Genomic DNA, 23,566 nt, shown 5'->3' on the forward strand with positions numbered 1-23,566 from the left:
TTCCAGCAAAAGGAGGGGCACAGTTTGGATGGAGCATGCATCCCGAGAAGCCCCTGGAAGCCTGGGACACTCCGGGATAAGTCCAGGCAGATGGAGCAGAAGGTTAGCTCTAACCAAGACCCCGACAGCTGTCGCGGTGGAAGCTCAGTGGAGGCCCCGTGCCCTTCTGACGTCACTCCAGAGGATGACCGGAGCTTCCAGACTGTGTGGGCCACAGTGTTTGAACACCACGTGGAGAGACACACAGTGGCTGACCAGTCGGGACGTTGTCTCTCCACCACACCCCCTGGTGACATGGCCCATGCCCGTGTCTCAGAACCCAGGCCGAGGCCTGAGATGGGCTCTTGGCTGGGCAGGGACCCACCAGACATGACAAAACTGAAGAAGGAGAACTCCAGAGGGTTTGACAATCCCGAGACGGAGAAATTGGGACCAACCACCCTTTTGAACGGTGAACTGAGACCGTATCACACGCCTCTCCGGGACAGATACCCTTTGTCTGAAAACCACAATAATAACACCTTCCTCAAACACTTGGAAAATCCTCCCACATCGCAGAGAATCGAGCCCAGATACGACGTTGTGCATGCAGTGGGAGAGCGTGTGCACAGCGAGGCCATCTCACCGGCACCGGAGGAGAAAGCGGTCACGCTCCGCAGCCGCAGGTCTTGGCTCTCACTGAAGGACAGGCAGCTGTCCCAGGAGGTCACCCCTGCTGACCTGGAGTGTGGTTTGGAAGGTCAGGCGGGGTCCGTCCAAAGGGCCAGTTTGATTTGGGAAGCTCGAGGCATGCCTGAGGCTAGTGGACCGAAGTTTGGGGGCAATTGCCCGTCTCCCAAATGGACAGGCGGAGCAGTGGTGAGCTCGCACAAAGCCATCGTGGCGGTCAGCGAAGAGCACTGTGCTCCCGGGGCCACCTCCGTCAGGGCTATCAAGGCTGCCGTCTGGGAAAGCCAGCATGAGGGGCCAGAGGGGGCCAGAAGCAAGCCAGGAGTGGGAGCAAGGGGCCCACCCCAGGGATGCCCCCTCGATCCTCCTTCCAGGGCTACGAATGGGCCTTCTGACTCCCAAGCAGGAGCACATCCAGATGCATTTGCTGTGCAGAAAGGGCCCTTCATTGTAGCCGCCAGGGAGGGTGATCCAGGGCCAGCCCAGGTGCCACAGCCTGCAGTCAGAATGCGGAAAGCCAGCGCCGTGGACCAGAGAATGGACAGATGGCGGCGGCGGACTTTACCCCCCAACGTGAAATTTGATACATTCAGTTCTCTCGTCCCAGAGGACTCTCCACATGCGGGGCACAGACGAACAGATTATGTGAGCCCCACAGCCAGTGCCTTAAGAAAACCTCAACTATCCCACTACAGGGTGGAGACCCAGGAGGTGAACCCAGGTGCTTCACGGGACCAGACCTCCCCAGCAGTGAAGCAAGGGTCACCTGTGGAACCCAAGGCGACATTTTTTGCAGTCACCTATCAGATTCCCAATACTCAAAAGGCAAAGGGTGTGGTTCTGTCAGGAGCTGAAAGCTTGCTGGAACATTCTAGAAAAATCACTCCACCCTCGTCTCCTCATTCTTTAACATCCACTTTAGTTTCTCTTGGTCATGAAGAGGCATTGGAGATGGCAGGCAGTAAAAACTGGATGAAGGGACGAGAGCATGAAAATGCAAGCATTTTAAAAACTCTGAAGCCAACAGACCGTCCATCATCTCTTGGGGCCAGGAGTCTGGACCCTTTCAATGGAAGAATCATTGATGTGGATGCCTTATGGAGTCATCGGGGATCAGAAGATGGCCCTCGTCCTCAAAGCAATTGGAAGGAAAGTGCGAACAAGATGTCCCCCAGCGGCGGAGCTCCCCAAACCACCCCGACTCTGAGGAGTCGTCCAAAAGATCTTCCTGTGAGAAGGAAGACTGATGTGATCAGTGACACGTTCCCAGGTAAAATCAGAGATGGCTACAGATCCAGCGTTCTTGACATTGATGCCCTGATGGCTGAGTACCAGGAGCTGTCGCTGAAAGTCCCTGGGGAGGCTCAGGAGAGGAGGAGTCCCACCGCAGAGCCCAGTACGTTGCCTCGGGAGAGGCCTGTTCAGCTGGGCGGGGTGGAGCAGAGAAGGAGGAGCCTGAAGGAGATGCCTGATACCGGGGGTCTCTGGAAACCGGCCAGTTCTGCCGAAATAAACCACAGTTTCACTCCTGGTTTAGGCAAGCAGCTGGCAGAGACCTTGGAGACAGCCATGGGCACCAAATCTAGCCCTCCCTTCTGGGCTCTGCCACCCTCGGCTCCTTCTGAAAGGTATGCAGGGGGCTCTCCTATACCTGCGGATCCCAGGAAAAAAACGGGGTTTGCTGAGGATGACAGAAGGGCCTTTGCCAGTAAACATCATGTTGTAAAGTGTCAGAATTACCTGGCTGAGTCAAAGCCCTCTGGTCGGGAGGATCCAGGCAGTGGGGTCAGAGTGTCACCCAAATCGCCCCCCACTGACCAGAAGAAAGGGACCCCAAGGAAATCCACTGGGCGGGGAGAGGAGGACAGTGTGGCCCAGTGGGGTGACCACCCACGTGACTGTGGACGGGTGCCGCTGGATATCAAGAGGGCCTGCTCAGAGAAGGGGCCCCCTGCCAACATCCGAGAGGGCCTGTCCATCATGCATGAAGCCAGAGAGAGGAGGCGAGAGCAGCCCAAAGGGAGGCCCAGCCTTACTGGAGAGAATTTGGAGGCCAAAATGGGACCCTGTTGGTGGGAGTCAGGGACTGGAGACAGTCACAAGGTAAGTACCGAGACACTTTTTAATTTTGTCAAACATGGTTTAAACATCTAGTCTAGGGGGCCGAAACTCAGACTTTGTGTGGCCCACTTGGGTACATAAATGAGTGGAGTCAGGCTGGGTATGAGGCTCTAGGGAGGGGTGTGGATTGTGGCAAATGGAGAGCTCATGCCCTATCTGAACTGGACAACTGCTGCTTGGTCCCACCTGGCTCTTTGTTTGTTTATTTGTTTGTTTGAAACAAAGAGTCTTGCTTAGTTGCCCAGGCTGGAGTGCAGTGGCATGATCATGGCTCACTGCAGCCATAATCTCCTGGGCTCAAGCCATCCTCCTGCCTCAGCCTCCCAAATAGCTGGGATGACAGGCATGCGCCACCATGCTTGGCTAATTTTTTATTTTTTGTAGAGACGGGTTTGCCATGTTGCCCAGGCTGGTCTCAGACTCCTGGGCTCAAGTGATCCTCCCGCCTCGGCCTCCCAAAGTGCTGGGATGACAGGCGTGTGCCACCATGCCTGGCCCAGCTGGTTCTTCACAGGCAGGAATGCTGGCCTTGAGATGGCAAACCTCATTTATCAAGAGAATCTGAAAATCTAGATTTTTGTGTGTAATCCTCCCATTAGGAAATGAGGAGGACTTATTTTTAAAAATGCTGTTCAGCCCAAACAAGACTTGTCTGCTAGCCCCATGCAGTGCGCGGGCCACCTGTTTTACACTTCTGTCCTACAATGACGATAATGATAGATATCAATGGTAGCTTTATTGTGCTCCTGCTGTATAATAGCCTGTTGTATCCTGTTCATTATCATGTCCCCAGAATCCAGCATCATGCTTGACATACTGTGAATGTTCAAGAAATATTTGTTGAATGGGTGAACAAGTGATCTTACGTGAGCCTCAAAAGAGGGATCACCATGGTTTTGGGTTCCAGCAGTCCCTTGTTTGTTTTTGTTTTTTTTTTCGAGACGGAGTCTCACACTGTCACCTCAGCTGGAATACAATGGTGTGATCTTGGCTCACTGCAACCTTCGCCTCCTGGGTTTAAGCGATTCTCCTGCCTCAGCCTCCCAAGTAGCTGGGATTACAGGAGCCCGCCACCATACCCGGCTAATTTTTTGTATTTTTTTTTTTTTAGTAGAGACGGGGTTTCACTATTTTGGCCAGGCTGGTCTTGAACTCCTGACCTCGTGATCCGCCCACCTTGACCTCCCAAAGTGCTGGGATTACAGGTGTGAGCCACTGCGCCCGGCCTGTAAGCACTTTTTAAGGGGGTGATCCCAGGAAGAACCAGTAGGGGAGAGAAGAAGTGAGGCAGGTGCTACAGGGGCCATGGTTGGCCACTGAGGCACATCTCACTGGGGACCCCTGGGAGGCAGCATGGAACACCTCTGAAGTTGTCATGTCCAGGGGTCAAAGGACCTGGAGTATGTATTTTCCAATCCCTCTGTCCTTGCCTGAGGCTGTTTGTGGGGTCATGAACATTCAGACTTTTCCATCCTGGCTGGCACCATGCAGAGCAGAGGAAAGAAAATCTGGCTTCCTTTGTTCAGTGAAGAACAGAGAGAAAGAGAAGAATGGATGGCAGGGTGGGGGGTGGGGAGGAAGGGAGGAAGGGATCACTTTAATTACAAGCACACCCTTTTGGGGGTACGTAAGCAGAATAGCTGTGAAGAAACCCTCACCCAAATAAGCCACTTTGTTTTTAACACACACACACAAATTCAAATCTACCCAAATATCTATCAGTGAGGCTCTAGGGTGTTGGCAGAGGGCCCCTTCTCTTGATCTTTGGCATATACTTGAGTGTTGGGCAGAGTGCTGACACTACCTACTGCTTTGTGATCATCTTCCTGTACAGATGGGGGGAAAGAAAACAGAGGCTCAGAGAGGTGAAATAACTTGTCCCAGGTCACACAGCAGTAAGTAACAAAACTGGTATTTGAACCCAAATCTGGCCTTAATTACCCAACTGGGCCATATTCTAGGAGACCATTCTGGTGAAGAACCATGAAGGTGGGGAAGAAATCTGAGGCATAAGGACCACCCTTTGGAAGCTTCTGATCTCTGTGGGGAGATGGGCCATTGTGATCCAAGACTGGGGAGTGATGGGGTGCAGAGGGAGGCACTGGAGAGGTGGCCCAAGGTGTCCTGGAGGAGTCGGTGGTCTCAGCCCAAGCTTGAGGGATGGCCATGCTTTTGGGTGGGCTGATGAGGGGAGGTGAGGGCATTCTCAGCAGGGCACAGCATGGACAAAGGTTTGGAGGTGGGAAGAGCGTAGGATGTTGTGGGGGACATGTGGAAACGGACTTAGCACCGCCCTGTGAGATGTGGCATCAGCAAATCAGGCCACAGATTCCTCCTTTGCCACTTGCAGCTGAGTGATACAGGGCAAAACCTTTCACCTCCCTGCACCCGAGTTTTCTTGTCTGTAAAAGGGACTAGGTGGCCAGTCTGGAAGTGGATGCTGCAGAAAGGAAACACTAGGATACAGTCAGTAACGATCATGCGGTGAGGATTTGCCTTCAGTTAAGAGTGGGTAAGTGATGGAGTCAGGCTTTGAACCCACGTCTGTTCCCAAGAGGCCAAGCTCTCCAACCACCATGTGCAGGATCACGCAGACTTGGCATCTGAATCTCCACGCTGCTACTTGCCTGCTGTGTGTAAAGCAGCCTCTTGGCCTCTCCTGGCCTCAGTTGCCATGCCAGAGTTAACAGGGATTCCTGCCCCAAAGCACTGTTATTAGACTGAATTGAAATAAAGCACCGAACTTGGGCCATCCCCGTGTGCTTCCTGAGAAGGGTTTCACCTGTCCCTACCCGCAGGCTGATATTGTGGTAACAGTGGAAGAAGGAAGAGGCCGAGGAAATGCGACACTTATGTTTGCCAGCACCTTGCTCAGGCCCCACTGGTGGTGGGGGAGTCGGGATGTTGTGGAGAGGGGATCCTGGGCTCAGCTCTGTCCCGCAGCCCAGCCTTGGATGCCTGCCTGGAGCACGCAGGCCCCAGCAGTGCTGGTTGTCAGGGGATCTGTTTTCTCACCACGGGATTGGGAAGCCTTGGACCAGCTTCCCGTTTCTCTCTTGTCTCCTGCCAAAAGATATTTGGTTCTTTGATCTTAAAAAAAAATAAAAACACACCAATACAGAAGGAAAAAATGTTGGTTGTTAAAATGTTGAACCTTACAGGGGTATAGAAAATAAAAGGTGAGTGTTCCCCCAGAGGCAGCCACCATTACAGTTGTTTATGTCCTTTCGGACTTTCCTATATTGACAGTCACTTATCAATCATATATATATGCATAATTGTCATGCTTTTCATATTGCAATAGTAGCAAATGCTTGCGTAAAATGTGAAATACTGGCTGGGCACGGTGGCTCATGCCTGTAATCCCAGCACTTTGGGAGGCCGAGGCGGGCGGATCACGAGGTCACAGATTGAGACCATCCTGGCTAACACGGTGAAACCCTGTCTCTACTAAAACTACAAAAAAATTAGCCGGGCACAGTGGCGGGCGCCTGTAGTCCCAGCTACTCGGGAGGCTGAGGCAGGAGAATGGCGTGAACCCGGGAGGCGGAGCTTTCAGTGAGCCAAGATCACGCCACTGCTCTCCAGCCTGGGCGACAGAGAGAGACTCCGTCTCAAAGAAAAAAAAAATGTGAAATACTATAGAAAAATGGTATAGAGAGAAAATCTCCTTTAAATATTGAGCGTGGTGCATAAACTGGGGAACACCCCTCTAGGCCCATTAGTGGTTTTTAACTGTGGGCAATTTTGCCCCTGGGGCACATTTGGCAGTGTCTGGAGACATATTTTGTTGTTGTCACACCCTGGGAAGAGGTTGCTATTAGCGTCTCATGGGTAGAAGCCAGGCATGCTGCCCAACATCCTACAAGGCACAAGACAGCCCCCACTGCAAAGAATGCTCCAGTCCCAAGTGTTTGCAGTTTGTAGGTTGAGGAACCCTGGTCTAGACACAGACATAGATAAAGGTAAACGCATAGACTTAGATATAGGTAAATACATAAGCTTTATATGGAAAACTACAACAGTCTATAGAAAATCTTGTGGCTTACTTTTTTTTTTTGAGATGGAGTTTTGCTCTTGTGGCCCAGGCTGGAGTGCAGTGGCACGATCTTGGCTCACTGCAACCCCCGCCTCCCGGGTTCAAGTGATTCTCCTGCCTCAGCCTCCTGAGTAGCTGGGACTACAGGTGCACACCACCATTCCTGGCTAATTTTTTGTATTTTTAGTAGAGATGGGGTTTCACCATGTTAACCAGGCTGGTTTTGAACTCCTGGCCTCAAGCAATCTACCTGTCTTGGCCTCCCAAACTGCTAGAATTACAGGCGTGAGCCACTGCACCCGGCGTCCCCTTCCTCTTTTTAATGGTTGCTAAGTATTGTATTATGTGACTGAGCCCAATCTGTTTTAACCTAGACCCTCATTGATGGGTATTTGGGTGGATTTGAATTTTTGTGTGTGTTAGAAACAAGGTTGTGCCGGGTGCAGTGGCTCACATCTGTAATCCCAACACTTTGGGAGGCCGAGGCTGGCAGATCACTTGAGGTCAGGAGTTTGAGACCAGCCTGGACAACATGGTGAAACTCCATCTCTACTAAAAATACAAAAATTAGCTGGGCTTGGTGGCGGGTGCCTGTAGACCCAGCTACTCAGGAGGCTGAGGCAGGAGAATTGCTTGAACCCAGGAAGCGTAGATTGTAGTGAGCGGAGATCGTGCCACTGCACTCCAGCTTGGGCAACAGAGCGAGACTCTGTCTCAAGAGAAAAAAAAAGAAGAAAAAGAAACAAGGTTGGTTCTTTGGGTGAGGGTTTCTTGATTTACAGCCCAAAAGGGTGTGATCGTAATTAAAGTGATCCCTTCCTCTCTCCATCCCTTCCTCTCTTTTTCTCTGTTCTTCACTTAACAGACATTTATAGAAACTGTTTCCCAGACCCAACAGTATTTCATTTATTTAAATTATTTATTTTAGTTTTAAGAGAGAGACGATTTCACATGGCTCCACTCCAAAAATACTTAAAAAACATTCCCCTGATACCTGCCATGCTTACATTTCTTCCACCCGGTAATCACTTTTATTCCTTTTTTTAAATTCCTTTTTTTTCTTTTGAGGCTTCTTTATGAAAATACAAGCACATAGAAATACATATTTTTATTTTTACTTCACTTTTCCATAATAAAGAGCACTTTCTCTAAGTGGTTGAAACTTTGGTTGCCTATGGGAGTAACACAGGGAATCCTAAAATATATCAATGACTGGGCCTCTCTCCAGGCCAGTTAGGTCAGAATCTCTGGGGTAGGACCTGCCTTTGTTAGTTATGAAAGCTCCCCAGGGGAATCTTGGGTTGAGGATCTCTGTTGAACCCACAGATTTTCCACGTTTCTGTTTTTCATATAATGTGTCTTGAGAGTTTTTTTTTTTTTTTTTTTGAGCCAGCGTCTCACTCTGTCACTCAGGCTGGAGTGTAGTAGCGAGATCGTGGCTCACTGCAGCCTCAACCTCCTGGGCTCGAGCAGTCCTCCCACCTCAGCCTCCCAAGCAGCTGGGACTACAAGCACATGCCACCACACCTGGCTAATTTTTTTTCTTTTCTTTTCTTTTTTTTTTTTGAGACAGAGTCTTGCTCTGTCGCCCAGGCTGGAGTGCAGTGGCATGATCTCGGCTCACTGCAACCTCCACCTCCTGGATTCAAGCAATTTGCCTGCCTCAGCCTCCCGAGTTGCAAGGATTACAGGCATGTGCCAGTTTGCCCAGCTGATTTTTATATTTTTAGTAGAAATGGGGTTTCACCGTGTTGCCCAGGCTGGTCTTGAACTCCTGTGATCTTGAGGTCTTGACCTCAAGTGATCAACCTGCCTTGGCCTCCCAAAGTGCTAGGATTACAGGCGTGAGCCACCACCACCACCATGCCTGGCCTCTTTTCCTTTTTTTTTTTTTTTTTTTATGGAGTCTTACTCTATTGCCCAGGCTGGAGTGCAGTGGTGTGATCTCGGCTCACTGCAATCTCCACCTCCTGGGTTCAAGCAATTCTCCTGCCTCAGCCTTCCAAGTAGCTGGGATTACAGGCGCTCGCCACCACGTCTGGCTAATTTTCGTATTTTTAGTAGAGACGGGGTTTCACCATGTTGGCCAGGCCGGTCTCAAACTCCTGACCTCAGGTGATCCACCTCCATCGGCCTCCCGAAGTGCTGGGATTACAGGCATGAGCTACTGCGCCTGGCCTTCCCTTTCTTAATGGTACCCTTTAAAGCACAAAAGTTTTTAATTTTAAAGAAGTCTATTTTATTTATTGTTCTTTTGTTGTTTATGCCTTTGGTATCATATTTAAGAAATCACTGCCTAAGCCTAGCTCTTGAAGATTTACACCTATATTTTCTTCTAAGAGTTTTCTAGCTTTAGCTCTTACATTTAGGTCTTTGATCTATTTCAAGTTGATTTTGGTATATAGGATGTCAGATTTGCAGCGTGTTTTGCAGGTAGAGTCTCAGCTTTGCTGATGCGGTGGAGAAAAGTGGGAGAGAATGGGGAGGAGAATGGAGGGCAACCCGAAGGTCTTGGCCTCCCCAGCTGGGGGATGGATGGGCAAGGTGTGGGAGGAGCAACTGTGGAGAGATGGAATCAAGATGCATGTTTTGAGCACGTGGATCTGAGATGAGTGTGAGCTTCCAAGAGATGTTGAGTGAGCAGTGGGATCTCCGAGTCTGGAGTTCCAACACTGAGAAACAAAATTGGCAGGCATCTGGGTGTAGATGGGATTTATTTAAAGCCATGGGGGGCGTGAAGAGAGATCCCAGAGGGAATGATGTAGCAAAAGGAGAAAAGGCTCTGCGGCTGGCCTGGGACATGTGGGGACACTGATCAAAAAGAACCAGGGGGTTAGGAGGAAAACCAGAGGGTCTCTGAAGGCATCCAGAAAAGAGGCTGTGAGGGAAGGGATTAGAAATCCAGTCTTCCTCTTCCTGGTGCTGTGTGTTCTTAAGCAGCTCCCTCCCATCTCTGGGCCTTTGTTTCCTTGTCCACGCAGGGAGAGTGTGAAGCATATAAAATATGCATCCTGGAGTCTTGGCCTGTGAATGTTTCCCCTATATATAACTAAGTGGAAAAAAACAGCAGGATTCCAAGTAGATGTACTGGAGGTGCTGTGCTGTTCATGCACCGTTTCTCTGTGTCTATGCATGTGTGTTTGGGTGTATAAAGAGATGATTAAAATAAGGTCACCAAGAATGACCACTGGCAGTAATGAGGCCAGCCAGCATTTATGGAGGGCTCCCCAGGTGCCAGGGATGGAGGAGGCTAGGGTAAGCCAAACCAGGTGCCCAGGACTTGTGTACGTCTGCCCCCTGGTGGCTATACTGCGTCATGTACATTCCATGTGCTGTTTCTTAGCGCCTGGAAGCTGGGTGCTGTTATCATGGGGTTCCTTTCCCAGATAGTTGAGGCTCAGAGAGGTTGAGGCACCCACCTGAGGTCACACAGTTATTAAATGGCTGAGGCTGGGCCACTGGAACCCAGAGCTACTGCCCTACATGTTACCTCTGATCATTAAGGTGGGGGATTTCTGGGGGTTTAATTTTCTTCTTTGCCCCTTTTGGTACAGAATGGACTCTTGGCATAATATATTTTTTTCCTGTAAATGAGAAGGCTCCCAGTAAAGTCCTTTTCTTGTGCTCTGTGTCTCAGATGCTGCCACGGGACCTGGAGAAGGAGGATGCCCCCCAGGAGAAGGAGCGACCGCTCCAGCAGGTGTCCCCTGTGGCCTCGGTTCCCTGGAGAAGCCACAGCTTCTGCAAAGACAGGAGGAGTGGGCCCTTTGTGGTGAGTGATGCAACATGGCTGGAGAGGATTGCACAGGGGTGCTGGTTGCTGGACACTGCTGTGAATGTGGTTGTTGGAGCATCTGGACAGCCCAGGGCCCTGACGGGGTTGAGGGAAGCAGGCAACTGTCCAGGAATCTGGTGTCACCTGACTAGCTGTGTTGTGGTTCTTGATGTGGAGGGTGTTTGGTGGCTCTGCTGGGGAAACCTTCTTCCTCTTGAGTTTCCAGCCCAGCACTACCTGGCATGGAGTTGTTAAGGGAACATAGACTGGTGCTGGAAAGTCCTGGGTTCCAATCCCAGCACGGTCTCCTGTCAACCTCTTTGAGATTTTGAGCAATTTACTTAATTTTGCTGCACTTCAGTTTCTTCACCTGGAAAACAGGATCTTGATTCCTATTTCTCTAGCTGTGTTATGAGGATGGAATAAAAGTGTGTGTGGGGCCCAGCACGTCATAACACATTTAGGAACTGACAGTTATGGTGATAACAGGAGGCAGCAGAAAGCTGGTTCCAGAGCCAGATTGCCTGGGTTCAAGTCCCGGATCTGCATACATTCACGTGTGACCTTGGGCTGGCCTCTGGCTTCAGTTTCCTGATCTGTAGAATGGGGATAATAATAGCATCTACTTTACAGGGCTGATGTGGGGCTCAGATGAGAGAATGCATGAAGTGCTTAGCATGCTTCTGGGTACATAGCAAACAATAAGTGTCATCGTCACATAATTATTACTCTTGCTGTTACTGCTACGACTGTCCTTGTTTTCAAGTCTCCCTCTGGCTCTTGCTTATCTGTGTGTCCTTGTGCCCTCTTCCCCCTCATCCTGTTTCCTTACTTGTGAAAGGAGGTGAGTACACACTGAGCAGGCCCCAGGGGCAGCTGTCCCCTTCAGAGCCTCAGTGTGCCCACATGGGTTCCAGGGCTTCGCCACCTCCAGTGAGTTTCTTTTCAGACTTAGTTCCATACTGTTTGGAGTTTTGCACTTGCTCATGAAGCCCCTTTCCGGCCCAGTTCCTATACGGGGGCATCGAAGACAGGGCTCCTAAGGCAGCGACACTTCTGCCCACAAAGGCCTCTTTGGTTGCTCAGCTCCATAAGCTTCAGGGAGACCTGGGCCTGGTCTCACGTTTTGGAGACATATGATTTTGCGCTGAAGCTCCATTGAGAGTCCATCCCTTCCAGTTTTATGGCCACAGGCAAGAAACTTTGCTTTCCTGAACCTCAGTTTCCATTTCTGTAAAATGGGGGTGAAGAAGATACCCTGGCATGGTTTGTGCTAGGAGTGATGCAGAACAGCCACACCGTGAGCCCGACTGTGGGGCTGAGGGAGACGGGCCGGGGAGGAACTCAGATCCCAGCTAGGTGTTTACTGAGCAGCCCAGGAATTTTCCTCGAGGATACGGATCCTAGCCAAAGATTCACACACATTTGAAACCTGCCTGGATTTTTTGATAAACATTCCCTTCCATTGACTTCTTTCTCAGCCATTTCTCCAGTCCCTCTCAGATAGCTCTGACTTAGCTTATCTGATTGTACTTGAACTTTTGTGTGTGTGTGTGTGTATGTGTGTGTGTGTGAAGACAAAGGTGATGGGGAGAGAAGCATTTTAAACCTGTCTTTTTAGAGTCTCTGCTTGCTGGCATCCTCCTTGGCCGTCCGGCTCCTCCTCTTTCACTCTCTGTCATTGAAGAGCTTTTGTCCTTGGAGTCCTCGGGCAGCTTGCCTTGGCTCTTTCCTTCTGGCCTCTGAGGCCCCTGCCCCACTCTTGCCTGCTTGATTTCCTCTCCTCAGAGGTAGGTGGTTGGAGGGACTTAGCATGAACCGGAGAGTGCGGGGACCTCAGACCTCATTTCCCTGCTTTTGGGACTCATACCTGCAATTCTGGAGAGTGGCCACAAGGAGGAGGTGGTGTTCAGCTCCTATCCTGGTGCCTCCAACAGCCCATCCCAGAGGGACCTTTTAGTATTGGGCTCTGGAGGCTGAAAGAAGTGGCTTTAAGTTCCAACTCTGCCACTGTGTGACCTTGGGCAAGTGACTTCATGGACCTCACTAAATATCAGTTTTTTCTTCTGTAAGATAAGGATAGTCCTCTATGACCTCAAGAGTATTTTTGTGAGTAGTAAATGAGATCACCCAGCACATAGTAAATTCTCAATGTCTCAACTGCAGTGGTAGCTTTTCCTTCTTTCTCCCTCTTCCCTTCCTCCTCTCCTGATCCTTTCCATCTCTTCTACTTTCCCTTCCCTTTCTCATCCTCCTCCTCCCCTTCCTCTCCTCTGCTTTTTTTCTCACCTGTCCAATTCTCTTTTTATAAAAGGGGAAAGTGAAGCCAGGAGAGAGGACCTGACTTAACCAGGGTGACCCAGCAGAGGAGGGCTGGGGTCCTGAGCCCCTGGTGGCTGTCCCTGCTCCTCTGGAAATTGGTCATACATACATTTTGTGTCTCATGAGGTGTTTGAAGGGATTCACTGTGTCTGCTATGATTCCCATCACTGCTTTGATGAATGACTTTGTGCTGTTATTTTCCCATTTAAGTTCATGTTCATCTTCATTTTTTGAGCCTCTCAGGCCTTGCCAATTCCTACTTCAGCCTCATGTTAGAGACCATGAATCCTATTTTGCAGAGCAGGAAAGTGAGGCTCAGAGTGGTTCAGCCCCTTGCCCAAGGCCACACAGCAGCTGGGGGAGCTGGAATGGAAACGGGGCCTATCTCACTCCAGCCTTGGCCCCAGGCCCTTCCCGCCATGGGCCTGTGCTTTCGGCCTATGGCCAACCCCTGCCAGCCCCTGCCAGCTCCTCTCTCCCCTGGGCCTGCAGCACTCCGTGCATTAGCTACATGAGGAAACAAGACACCCTGAGCCCTGGGACTCTTCCTGGAGCTGAGAATGTGATATTTGCCCAGCCCGGGGTTGGCCATCAGCTGCTGTGCTGCTGCTGTCTTGCAGAGGGTGCCTGGGACCTGCCAGGCCAATGCCCTGCTGATTTGCATAGCCCTGCCCATGGTTGCTGAACTACAGACCCTGCCACTTGCTAGAGGCCTTGAGCAAGTGAGTTTACCACTCAGGGCCTCACTTCTCCTCCTCTATAAAGTGGATAGTGATAGCAATAACAAAGCCTAACACTTACTATCGTTACATGTCGTGTAGATACTGCTATTATTTCCTCTTCACAGATGGGCAAACTGAGGCTCAGAGCCATTAAGTGTCTCTTCCAAGTTCTGGGTCTGCAGTTCATGCTCTTAAGTGTCTGCTGAACTTTCCACTTGTCTTATGTGGTAGCCCGGTGGGAGGACAGAGCCCAAATGAGATGATGCTTACAAAGCTCTTAGCACAGTGCCTGACACCGAGAAATGACTTCACAAATCATAGCAGCTATTATTATTATTATTATTTGAGATGGAGTCTCACTCTGCCGCCCAGGCTGGAGTGCAGTGGCACAATCTCGATTCGCTGTAGCCTCTGCCTCCTGGGTTCAAGTGATTCTCATGCCTCAGCCTGCTGAGTAGCTGGGACTACAGGCGTGCACCACCACACCAGGCTAATTTTTGTATTTTTAGTAGAGATAGGTTTTGCCATGTTGGCCAGGCTGGTCTCAAACACCTGACCTCAAGTTTTCCACCAGCCTTGGTTTCCCAAAGTGCTGAGATGACAGGTGTGAGCCACTGCACCCGGCTTATTATTATTTTATTATTGTTTGCTGCCAGGTTTTTTTTCTACGCTCTCCCAAAGAGCTGATGGGAAAGACAAACATCCATAGCCTTAGAAGTTTTTCTGCAGTTGAGGAGACAGGCCCAGTGTAGGGAAGTGTCTTGTGTATGGTCCTGTGGCCTCCAGAGGCAGAGCTGGGGCTGGAGTTCATCTTTGTGACTCCTTGGCCAGTGCTCTCTGTTTCTCCCCATCTCCCTTGTTCCTTTCAGGGTTCCCCTCAGGACCTCGAGTCCACATGGCGAATCCAAGTCCTGTATCAGGCTTCCTCCCTCTCCTCTATTCCCCAGGAAGTGAGCTTTGGTCTGCATTTTCACAGGGACCATAAAACACAGTGACTCAGTTGTGGACTGTGACCTCGAGTCACAGTTTACCCTGGAGGCCCATCTTGTGACGATGAAGTCAGAGATTCATCAGCTGGGAGGCTTCCCTGCAATGGGCCAGCGGGAGGGCCTCTGGTAGTCTCTAGAATTTTCTCCCAATCCCCGAAACCTATTGGTTAGCATATGCTGGCTCATTTGGTTCTTGAGTTTATTTCTTTTTGGGCCTACTATGCGCCAGGCCTTGCATGTTGGGGCCTGGAGATTTGCTCTGTCAGCCTCCTGGAGTTCACAGCCCAGGGGTCTGAAAATGACCTGGGAGGGTCCAGTTAGGTGCAGGAAGTAGGAGGGGAGACATTTGGGACTGAGAACTCACACAGGCAAAGGGGGGTGCTTGGAGGACCAGTTGGGCTGAGGTAGAGTGTTTAGGGATTTTGGTCCTTTTTTTGACAAATATTTGTCTGCATGTAGTAAGTGCTATGCTGGGCAGTGGGCTACAGTTATGACTAAGGCATAGACAATTAAGAAGGTAGGTAAATAGGCCAGGCACAGTGGCTCACGCCTGTAATTCCAGCAGTTGGGGAGGCCTAGGCAGGCGATTCACCTGAGCTTAGGAGTTCGAGACCAGCCTGGGCAACATGGTGAAACCCTGTTTCTACTAAAATACAAAAAAAAAAAAAAGAAGAATTAGACTGGCGTGGTGTTGCGTGCCTGTAATCTCAGCTACTCAGGAAGCTGAGGGTCAGGAGAATCACTTGATCCCAGCTACTCAGGAGGCTGAGGCAGGAAAATCGCTTGAACTCGGGAGGCAGAGGTTTTAGTGAGCTGAGTTCTCGCCACTGCACTCCAGCGTGGGTAACAGAGTGAGACTCCATCTCAAAAAAAAGGAAGGTAGGTAAATAATTGCAGTGGGTTCTAATAGCTAATTTTCTTTTTTTTTTCGTAAACAACAGAAATTTACTTTCTCACAGATACACAGGCTAGAAGTCCAAGATGAGGGAGCTGGCAAGGCTGGCTTCTAATGAGGCTCCTCTCCGTGGCTGACAGCTGTGTCCTTCATTTGTCTTTGCGTAGCCTCTTCTGTGTATGCAGGGTGGGAGGTGGGTGAGAGGTAGATGTCTCTGGTCTCTCTTCCTCTTCATTTGCCAGTTTATTACAAAAGATAAGCTGTAGAAGCAGAGATGCGTAGGGTGAGGTATGGGGGAGGGAGTGCAGAGCTTCCATGCCCTCCCTGGGCACGCCACCCTCCAGGAACCTCCTTGTGTTCAGGTATCCGGAAGCTCCCTAATAGCTACTGTTTATTGAACATTTACTATATGCCAGGCATCATGTCGTGTGCTTTAATTTCATTTAAATTTGTGTAAAGTCTCCCTGGAGGAGGGAGGGGGTGTCTCCACTTGGGGAGGGCTAGCTGAGAAGCAGGAGTTCGAGACCAAAGAGTCTGAGTTCTAAGGCTTGAAGGCTGAGCAGGTGTTTGCCAGGTAACTATGGTCTGGGGAACAGTGGTTTGCCCCTGATCGAGGGAACAGCATGGGCAGAGGTTTAGAGGCATGAAATTGTGCTCTATACAACGGACATCATCTGGGGTCCTTTAAACTTGACTTCCACATGACCTTCCTGGACAGCCACAGTGTTTGGTTTAACGCCGAGCTCAGACTTTCCCACATCTCTAACTGGTGAAACTGTGGCCCTTTGCTTCTGAGGCTGGTGCTGTGTCATCGTCATGCCAGCATCTTTGTACGCAGGATCTGCCAGGGCAGAGGTTGAGAGGTTTGAGAGCATTTGGACCTGATGACTTTGTTATTAAGACTGGAAAAAGGAGGGGAGGAACATTTGGATTCTGCTGACAGCAGTGGTAGTCCTTCTGAGTGTAATCAACTTGAAATAAGTGGGAACTTGTGAGGTGGCCCCCGCCCAAGAACATATCCTGGCTGCTAGTTAGAGATTCCCTCTAGATTTCAGTTGGTTGACAGCGAGTCCAAATGAGAAGGAAACAATCAAAATGAAAGACCACACAAGGACTGCTGAAAGTAACTCATCAAAGGTTGTGACTGAAAAAACAAGTTGTGGGCTGGGCGCCGTGGCTCATGCCTGTCATCCAGTGAGTGACTCAGGAAGCCAAGATAGGAGGATTGCTTGAGGCCAGGAGTTCCAGACCAGCCTGGGCTGAACATAGACCCCTGTCTCTAAAACAATGAATAAATAAAAATTTAAAAATTAGCCATGGTAGCTCATTGAGATATTTATTTTCATTTCCCTAATGACTAATGATTTTGAATATCTGTTCATGTGCCAGATGACCAGTTGTATATCTTTTTGGCAGAAATGTCCGTTCAAGTCCTTTGCCCATTTTTGAATCAGATTGTTTTTTCTTTGTTGTTGAGTTGTAGGAATACATACACACACACATATATATATATATATAGATAGATTAGGTATATATATATAGATATAGATATAGATACAGATATAGAGAGAGAGACAGGCAAACAGACAGACAGGATCTGGCTCTGTTGCCCAGGCTGGAGTGCCAGTGGCATGATCTCGGCTCACTGCAACACCTCGTGAGTTCAAACCATCCTCCCACCTCAGCTTCCCAAGTACCTGGGACTACAGGCATGTGCCACCACGCCCGGCTAATTCTTTTTTTTTTTTTGTATTTTTGGTAGAGACGGGGTTTTGCCATATTGCCCAGGTTGGTCTCGAACTCCTGAACTCAAGTGTTCCTCCCACCTCGGCCTCCCAAAGTGCCAGGATTACAGGCATGAGCCACCACGCCCAGTGGAATATTTTATATATGTATTCTGGATATTAATCCCATATCAGATATTTGCAAATATTTTTTTCCCATTCTGTGGGCTGTCTTTTCATTCTCTTGATAATGTTCTTTGATGCACAAAATTTATAACTTTGATGAAGTTTGATGACGCCCAACTTTTTCTTTTGTTGCCTGGAAAAGGATTTTTAAAATTGAAGTGTGAGATGAATACAGAAAAGAGCTCATATCCTAAGCCAGATGGCCTGGGTTTAAATCCCAACTCTGCTACTTACCAGCTATGTGACTTTGAGTGGATTGACATCTCTGTGCCTCAGTTTCCCCATCTCTGAGACTGGGATTATAACAGAGCCTTCTTGTTAGAAATGCGGTGAAGTGGCCGGGCGCAGTGGCTCACTCCTGTAATCCCAGCACTTTGGGAGGCCGAGGCGGGTGGATCATGAGGTCAGGAGATCGAGACCTGGCCAACATGGTGAAATGCCATCTGTACTAAAAATACAAAAATTAGCTGTGCATGGTGGCAGGTGCCTGTAATCCCAGCTACTCGGGAGGCTGAGTCAGCAGAATCGCTTGAACCCAGGAGGTGGAGTTGCAGTGACCCAAGATCGGGCCACCGCACTCCAGCCTGGTGACAGAGTAAGACTCTGTCTCAAAAAAAAAAAAAAAAAGGCAGTGAAGTGAGATGAGCTCCTATGCACAAGGTGCGATGAACAGTGCCTGACACCTAGTAGGTGCTTTGTAAGTGTTGGCTATTGTTGCTGTGACTACGTTAGACACTGAGTTTCTATGTGGCAGATGCTGTGCTAAGCGCTGTGCAAACACCATCCCATTATCCGTCTTCATACTCCCCGCGTTCTACATGAAGTTCCATTTCCTGGCACTTTTCCCCTAAGTGACTTCACTATATTCTGAAGTGCCAAGAGGATGCCCATTTAAGAGATTCTGAACCTGAGGCTCAGAGAGGGGAGGTGACTGGCCCCGCAACACGCAGTGAAGAAACAGTGATGGCTGGATTGAATCCAGACCTGTGGACTTAGCCCTTGCAACTTGGGAGGAGAAAGGGTGTCACTAGTGGGGCAGGATCCCCAGGTGGAAGAAGGATGGCTGGCTTCGGTTTCAGCAGTGCCACCTGGAGCCCCGGGGCTCTGTGGGCTCCCAGGGACCAAGGCCACGCAGGGCCCCCAGCTGGATGCCGACCGGCCCGCAGGAGAGAGATGAGTGAATGACAGGGACACCTGTTCCTTGCAAAGCCTCCCTCATGGAGTAGGCCAGCATCCTGGCTTGCGCGCGTCCCCTGGTGGAACAGCGTGGGATTGCGGGCTCTAGAGGCTCCCCTCACTGTTGGAAGGAGACCCAGGAGAGTGTTAACCTTTTCCACCTGTTAGCCCATTAGCTCACAACGCACTGCCACCATCTCACAGATGAGGAAAACGGAGGCCCAAAAGGGTAACGTCACATGTCCAGTGCGCTCTGCCGGGCTTTTTTTTTTTTTTTTTTTTTTTTTTTTTTAAGACAAGGGCTCACTCTGTTGCCCAGGCAGAAGTGCAGTGGCACAATCATGGCTCACAGCAGCTTCGACCTGGGCTCAAGCGATCCTTCTGCCTCGGCCTCCCAAGTACCTAGGACCACAGGCATGCGCCAGCATGCTGGCTAATTTTTGTATTTTTTGTAGAGACAGGGTTTCGCCATGTTGCCCAGGCTGGTCTTGAACTCCTGGGCTTGAGCTATTCACCCTCCTGGGTCTCCCAAAGTGCTGGTATTACAGGCATGAGGTACCGCACCCAGCCTCATCCCTCCTTTGAATAGAATCCGTCCTAGCACCCTGTGGCAGACATGAATTATGGAAAAAGCAAGTTTAAGACTTCAGGGTGTGTTGAAGGATCCAGATTCCAGATGCAGCCCCACCAGTTGGAACCTAGATTTCTTCTTCTGGAAATGGAAAGAACTCACTCAGGGAGCTTTTCAAAACTTAGATACCCAGGTCACATCCCAGAAATTAAATCTAAATGTGTGGGGGCAGGGCCTGGGCATCAGTGTTTTTTAAATAGACTTTACTTTTTAGAACAGTTTTAGATTTACAGGAAAATTGGAATGATGGTACAGAGAGTTCCCATACACCCACAGCCAGTTTCCAGCTATCATCACCATCTTGCCTTAGCATGGTATGTTCATTGCCATCAATGAGCCAGTATTGATACATTCCTGTTAAATAAAGTTCATAGTTTATTCCGATTTTCTCAGTTTTAATGTTATGTCCCATCCAGGATGTAGTATCAGACTTTTCTTTGTCATGAGCCTGACAATCTTGAATAGTCTTGGTCAGGTATTTTTAGGATTCCCCCCTATTGTCTGGGTGTCAGTATTTTTAAAGATCCCTGGGGGATACGGCACAGTTCGGAAACTGCTGCTCTAGGGCCTTGTGTGTGTGTCTGGGTGGGGATGAGTTGTTTATATAAAAACGAGTTAGCCTAAAGAGCAGAAGAGAAGAAGTAATTTCCGTGGTCTGGTGATCTGTTGTTATAATGAACCATCCCAGAACTTAGGGGTGTAACACGGTCATGGATTCCGCAGGTCAAGAAGCCAAGCAGGGCTCTGTGGGTACAGCTCTTCTCTGCTGGGAGCCCTGAACAGCTGGGGCAGGAATCATCTGGAAGCCTCATCACTTACGTCTGGTGCCCGGGCTGGGATGACTCGAAGGCTGGGCTCCTGGGACTGATGACCAGAGCACCTGAGTGAGGCCTCTTCTTAGGACCTCTCTAAACTCAGATGTCACCCCTGGGCAAGGCCTTCCTTGACACCACCTCTGCATAAGGCCCGGGCCCCCATTATTCCCTCACAGCACCCCCATTATCATGTGCAGTGTCTTTCTGATATCTGCCTCCCTCATCAGGGTGGAGACTGTTTGCTGACTTCTTATCCCTCCTCCACCAAACAAGAATTGCAGGACTGTAGGGCTCTTGACGCTCTTGTTCACTTTTGTGTTTTCAGTGCAGAGTTGAAGCTAGGTAAATATTTTTTGAGTGAGGGGCCAGGCACGGTGGCTCACACCTGTAATCCCAGCACTTTGGGAGGCCGAGGTGGGAGGATCGCCTGAGGTCAGGAGTTCAAGATCAGCCTGGCCAACATGGTGAAACCCCGTTTCTACTAAAAATACAAAAATTAGCTGGGTGTAGTGGTGGGTGCCTGTAATCCCAGCTACTGTAATCTCAGCTACTTGGGAGGCTGAGGCAGGAGAATCACTTGAACCCAGGAGGCAGAGGTTACAGTGAGCCAAGATCACACCACTGCACTCCAGCCCTGGCGACAGAGTGAGACTCCATCTCAAAAAAAAAAAAAAAAAAAAAAATTGTTGAATGAAGGAATGAGTGAGTCCACAGCCGAGTAAGGGAAACAGACACACAACAGACAGATGCACAACAAACTAACCCGACAGAGGAGGGAGTAATTGGCTCTTCCTTGGCCTGGTGGCAGGGGAACTAGAAAGACTCATCTTGCCCTGGATCCTGACAGGGGAGTAGTTTGGCCTGGCGGAGGGAGGGGCAGGAAGGGTAACCCAGGTACCAGTCTGCACAAGGCCGGGAGGCTGGACAGCTTGTGTGGCAACAGTACCTTGCTGCCCCTCCCATGTAGTTCCTGGGAGGGGACCCCTGCACTCTCAGGGCTCCCACTCATCACTAAGCAGAGAGAAGGGTTCAGAGGGAAAATGGAGAATTTAGTTGGGGGCAGAATTCTGAGGGCAAAGTCCCTTCCAAACTGCCTCAGAAATCCCTGATCTGGGGATTCCTAAATGCCAGGCCTCCTGCAAGGCACCCGGGGCACCTTGGGGCTTGGAACCCAGATTTGCAGGCCCTTTCCTGGGGATTCTGCATCGGGAGCTGTGCCCGGAAGCCAGGCCAGGCAGGGATGGGGATTTCGTGACAAATGGTGGGGAGGAAGAAGCTTCCCTTGGCATCCCAGCTCTTCCTTGCCCAGAATGTTGGTTGGATCATCCAGTTTTTCAAGCAGAACCGATGATCCTGATTTTATTTTATTTATTTATTTATTTTGAGATAGACTCTTGCTCTGTTGCCAAGGCTAGAGTGCAGTGGCATGGTCTCGGCTCACCGCAACCTCTGCTGCCTGAGTTCAAGTGATTCTCCTGACTCAGCCTCCTGAGTAGCTGGGATTACAGGCATGCACCATCACGCCTGGCTAATTTTTGTATTTGTAGTAGAGACAGGGTTTCGCCATGTTGGCCAGGCTGGTCTCAAACTCCTGATCTCGTGATGGTCCACCTCGGCCTCCCAAAGTGCTGGGATTACAGGTGTGAGCCACCGCGCCTGGCCCAATCCTGATTTCAATGTGACATCTCACCATGTGCTCAGGCCACATTCTAGCTGCCTTCGGTTCACACTCTGGGTATCAGAGTTCTTGTTATTCACACTCATTATCTCACTGGATCCTTGCCATAACTCTGGGAGACCCACGGGAAACTGAGGGTTGGCAAAACGAACTGACTTGGCCCGGGCTCCGACACTGGGCAGGTAGCACAGGTGGGGGCTCAATCCAGGGTCGCCAGTTTCTGTTTTACCTGCCTCATTCTCCTCCCAGGTGAAACAAGGCACTGGTTTTCTTGTGCATCATTCGGAAATGACCACAAGAGGGCAGGATGGAGATGGTCTATTTTCCACATTTCGTTTTTAATTTGCTTTTAAGCCGTTTTACATTCGGGCCTCCATTCTAAACCTGAAACATCCAAATTTTCCATGACCACTTAGATTTTCATCTTTTCATGCAGCCCACTAATTTCGGTAGATGTGTCACTGTGCTCTGTCCCCATTGGGCCCTGTGTCAGTTTCTATTTTGTGAACCTGACATCAGAGCTGCCCAGCTGAGCTTAGGATGTTCCTCTGCAGCCTTCACAGCCCTGGCTGCCCCATTTATTTTCATGGATGATATTTTCTCTTACGGAGAAAGTATTTTTTGGAAAAAAAAATTTTTGTTTTTGTTTTACTTGTAAAAAAGAGCGTGGGGTATGGATAGCCAAGCCCATAGTGAGAAACTTATGGTTATAGAAACAGCATTTTTCTCTTAAGGAGATGTATTTCCAGAGATGCTGAATCTTCTACTTGAACTCGAGGTCTCTTGAGAATAGGGACATTTTGTCATATTTCAAGCCTGGGTTCTGTGCCACCTTCTCCAAGAAGCCCTCCTGGGTTGCACCCTATCCTGTGAACTCCTCCATTCCAGGTCCTCTAGCCTCTAGTGCTGTAATTTATTCCCAAGTGCTTCTCTTACAGACCGTAAGCCCCGCTGAGGGCAAGAATCCTGCCTCACTCATGTCCCTAATGCTTCACACTTTATCCTCAGGGCCTTCATTGATTGAGCAGTTGCAGTCAGCCTGCTGAGTGCTTTTCTCATATCATCTGACCTCTGCCTCACTGCCATCCTGTGAGGGAGGAAATTATCATGATTGTTGTTGTTATTCTCAGCCTCATTTTATGTCTGAAGAAACCGAGGCACAGAGAAGAGAAGCAGGTTGTCCTGGATGACAGTGTTTGGCAGGGTCGGAGTTGGGATTTGAACCCCAGGCCTACCTGAGTGCAGATCCCTGCTCCCAGCAGCTTCGCTCCCAGCTTCTGGTAGGGCTTAATCATGTTCACTGACTGAGTGGGGAGGGAGCGCTCCAGCCAGGTTCTAGGCGCTGCTGGCCCTGCGCATGCCCAGGCAAGACCTTCTAGCTTGCTTCTCCCTCTTTTCTCATCCCTTGGCACGGTTTGCTCCTTCTCCACTTCCTTCTTTTCCTCCTCCCTTTTCTCTTCCTCCCTCTTCTCTTCCTCCTGTTTTTTCTCCTCCTTTTCCTCTTCTTCCTCTTCCATTTTTATCTCTTCCTCCCTTTTCTCCTCCTTCTGCACTTTTTTTTTCTTTTTAAAAATCAGGACAGGGTCTGGCCATGTTGCCAAGGCTGGTATTGAACTCCTGGGCTCAAGTGATCCTCCCACCTCAGCCTCGTGAAGTGCTGGGATTACAGGCCTGAGTCACTGCACCGGGCCCATCTCCTCTTCCTCCTCCTCTTCCCCCTCCTTTTCCTCTTCCACCTTTACCCGTTCCTCTCTTTCCTCCTCCTCCTCTTTTTTCTTCTTCCTCCTCCTCCTCCAATAGCTTATTGAAGTATAATTTACAGAC

The 23,566-nt window shown here is 49.8% G+C and overlaps 1 protein-coding gene across 3 annotated transcripts in view; it reads left to right on the plus strand.

The window, feature by feature from the left end:
* The window catches only part of KIAA1671 (KIAA1671 ortholog), a 244,275-nt gene that overhangs the window by 85,915 nt on the left and 134,794 nt on the right, over nucleotides 1–23,566 (plus strand). For all 3 annotated transcript variants that reach the window (XM_019018653.4, XM_055375353.2, XM_055375349.2), the window contains 2 exons: nucleotides 7–2,772; nucleotides 10,467–10,601. In XM_019018653.4, the coding sequence (XP_018874198.3) occupies nucleotides 7–2,772; nucleotides 10,467–10,601 (2,901 nt within the window). The remainder of the gene's footprint in view (nucleotides 1–6; nucleotides 2,773–10,466; nucleotides 10,602–23,566) is intronic.

The sequence above is a fragment of the Gorilla gorilla genome, chromosome 23, assembly GCF_029281585.2.
Source record: "Gorilla gorilla gorilla isolate KB3781 chromosome 23, NHGRI_mGorGor1-v2.1_pri, whole genome shotgun sequence".
Classification (NCBI taxonomy): domain Eukaryota; kingdom Metazoa; phylum Chordata; class Mammalia; order Primates; family Hominidae; genus Gorilla; species Gorilla gorilla.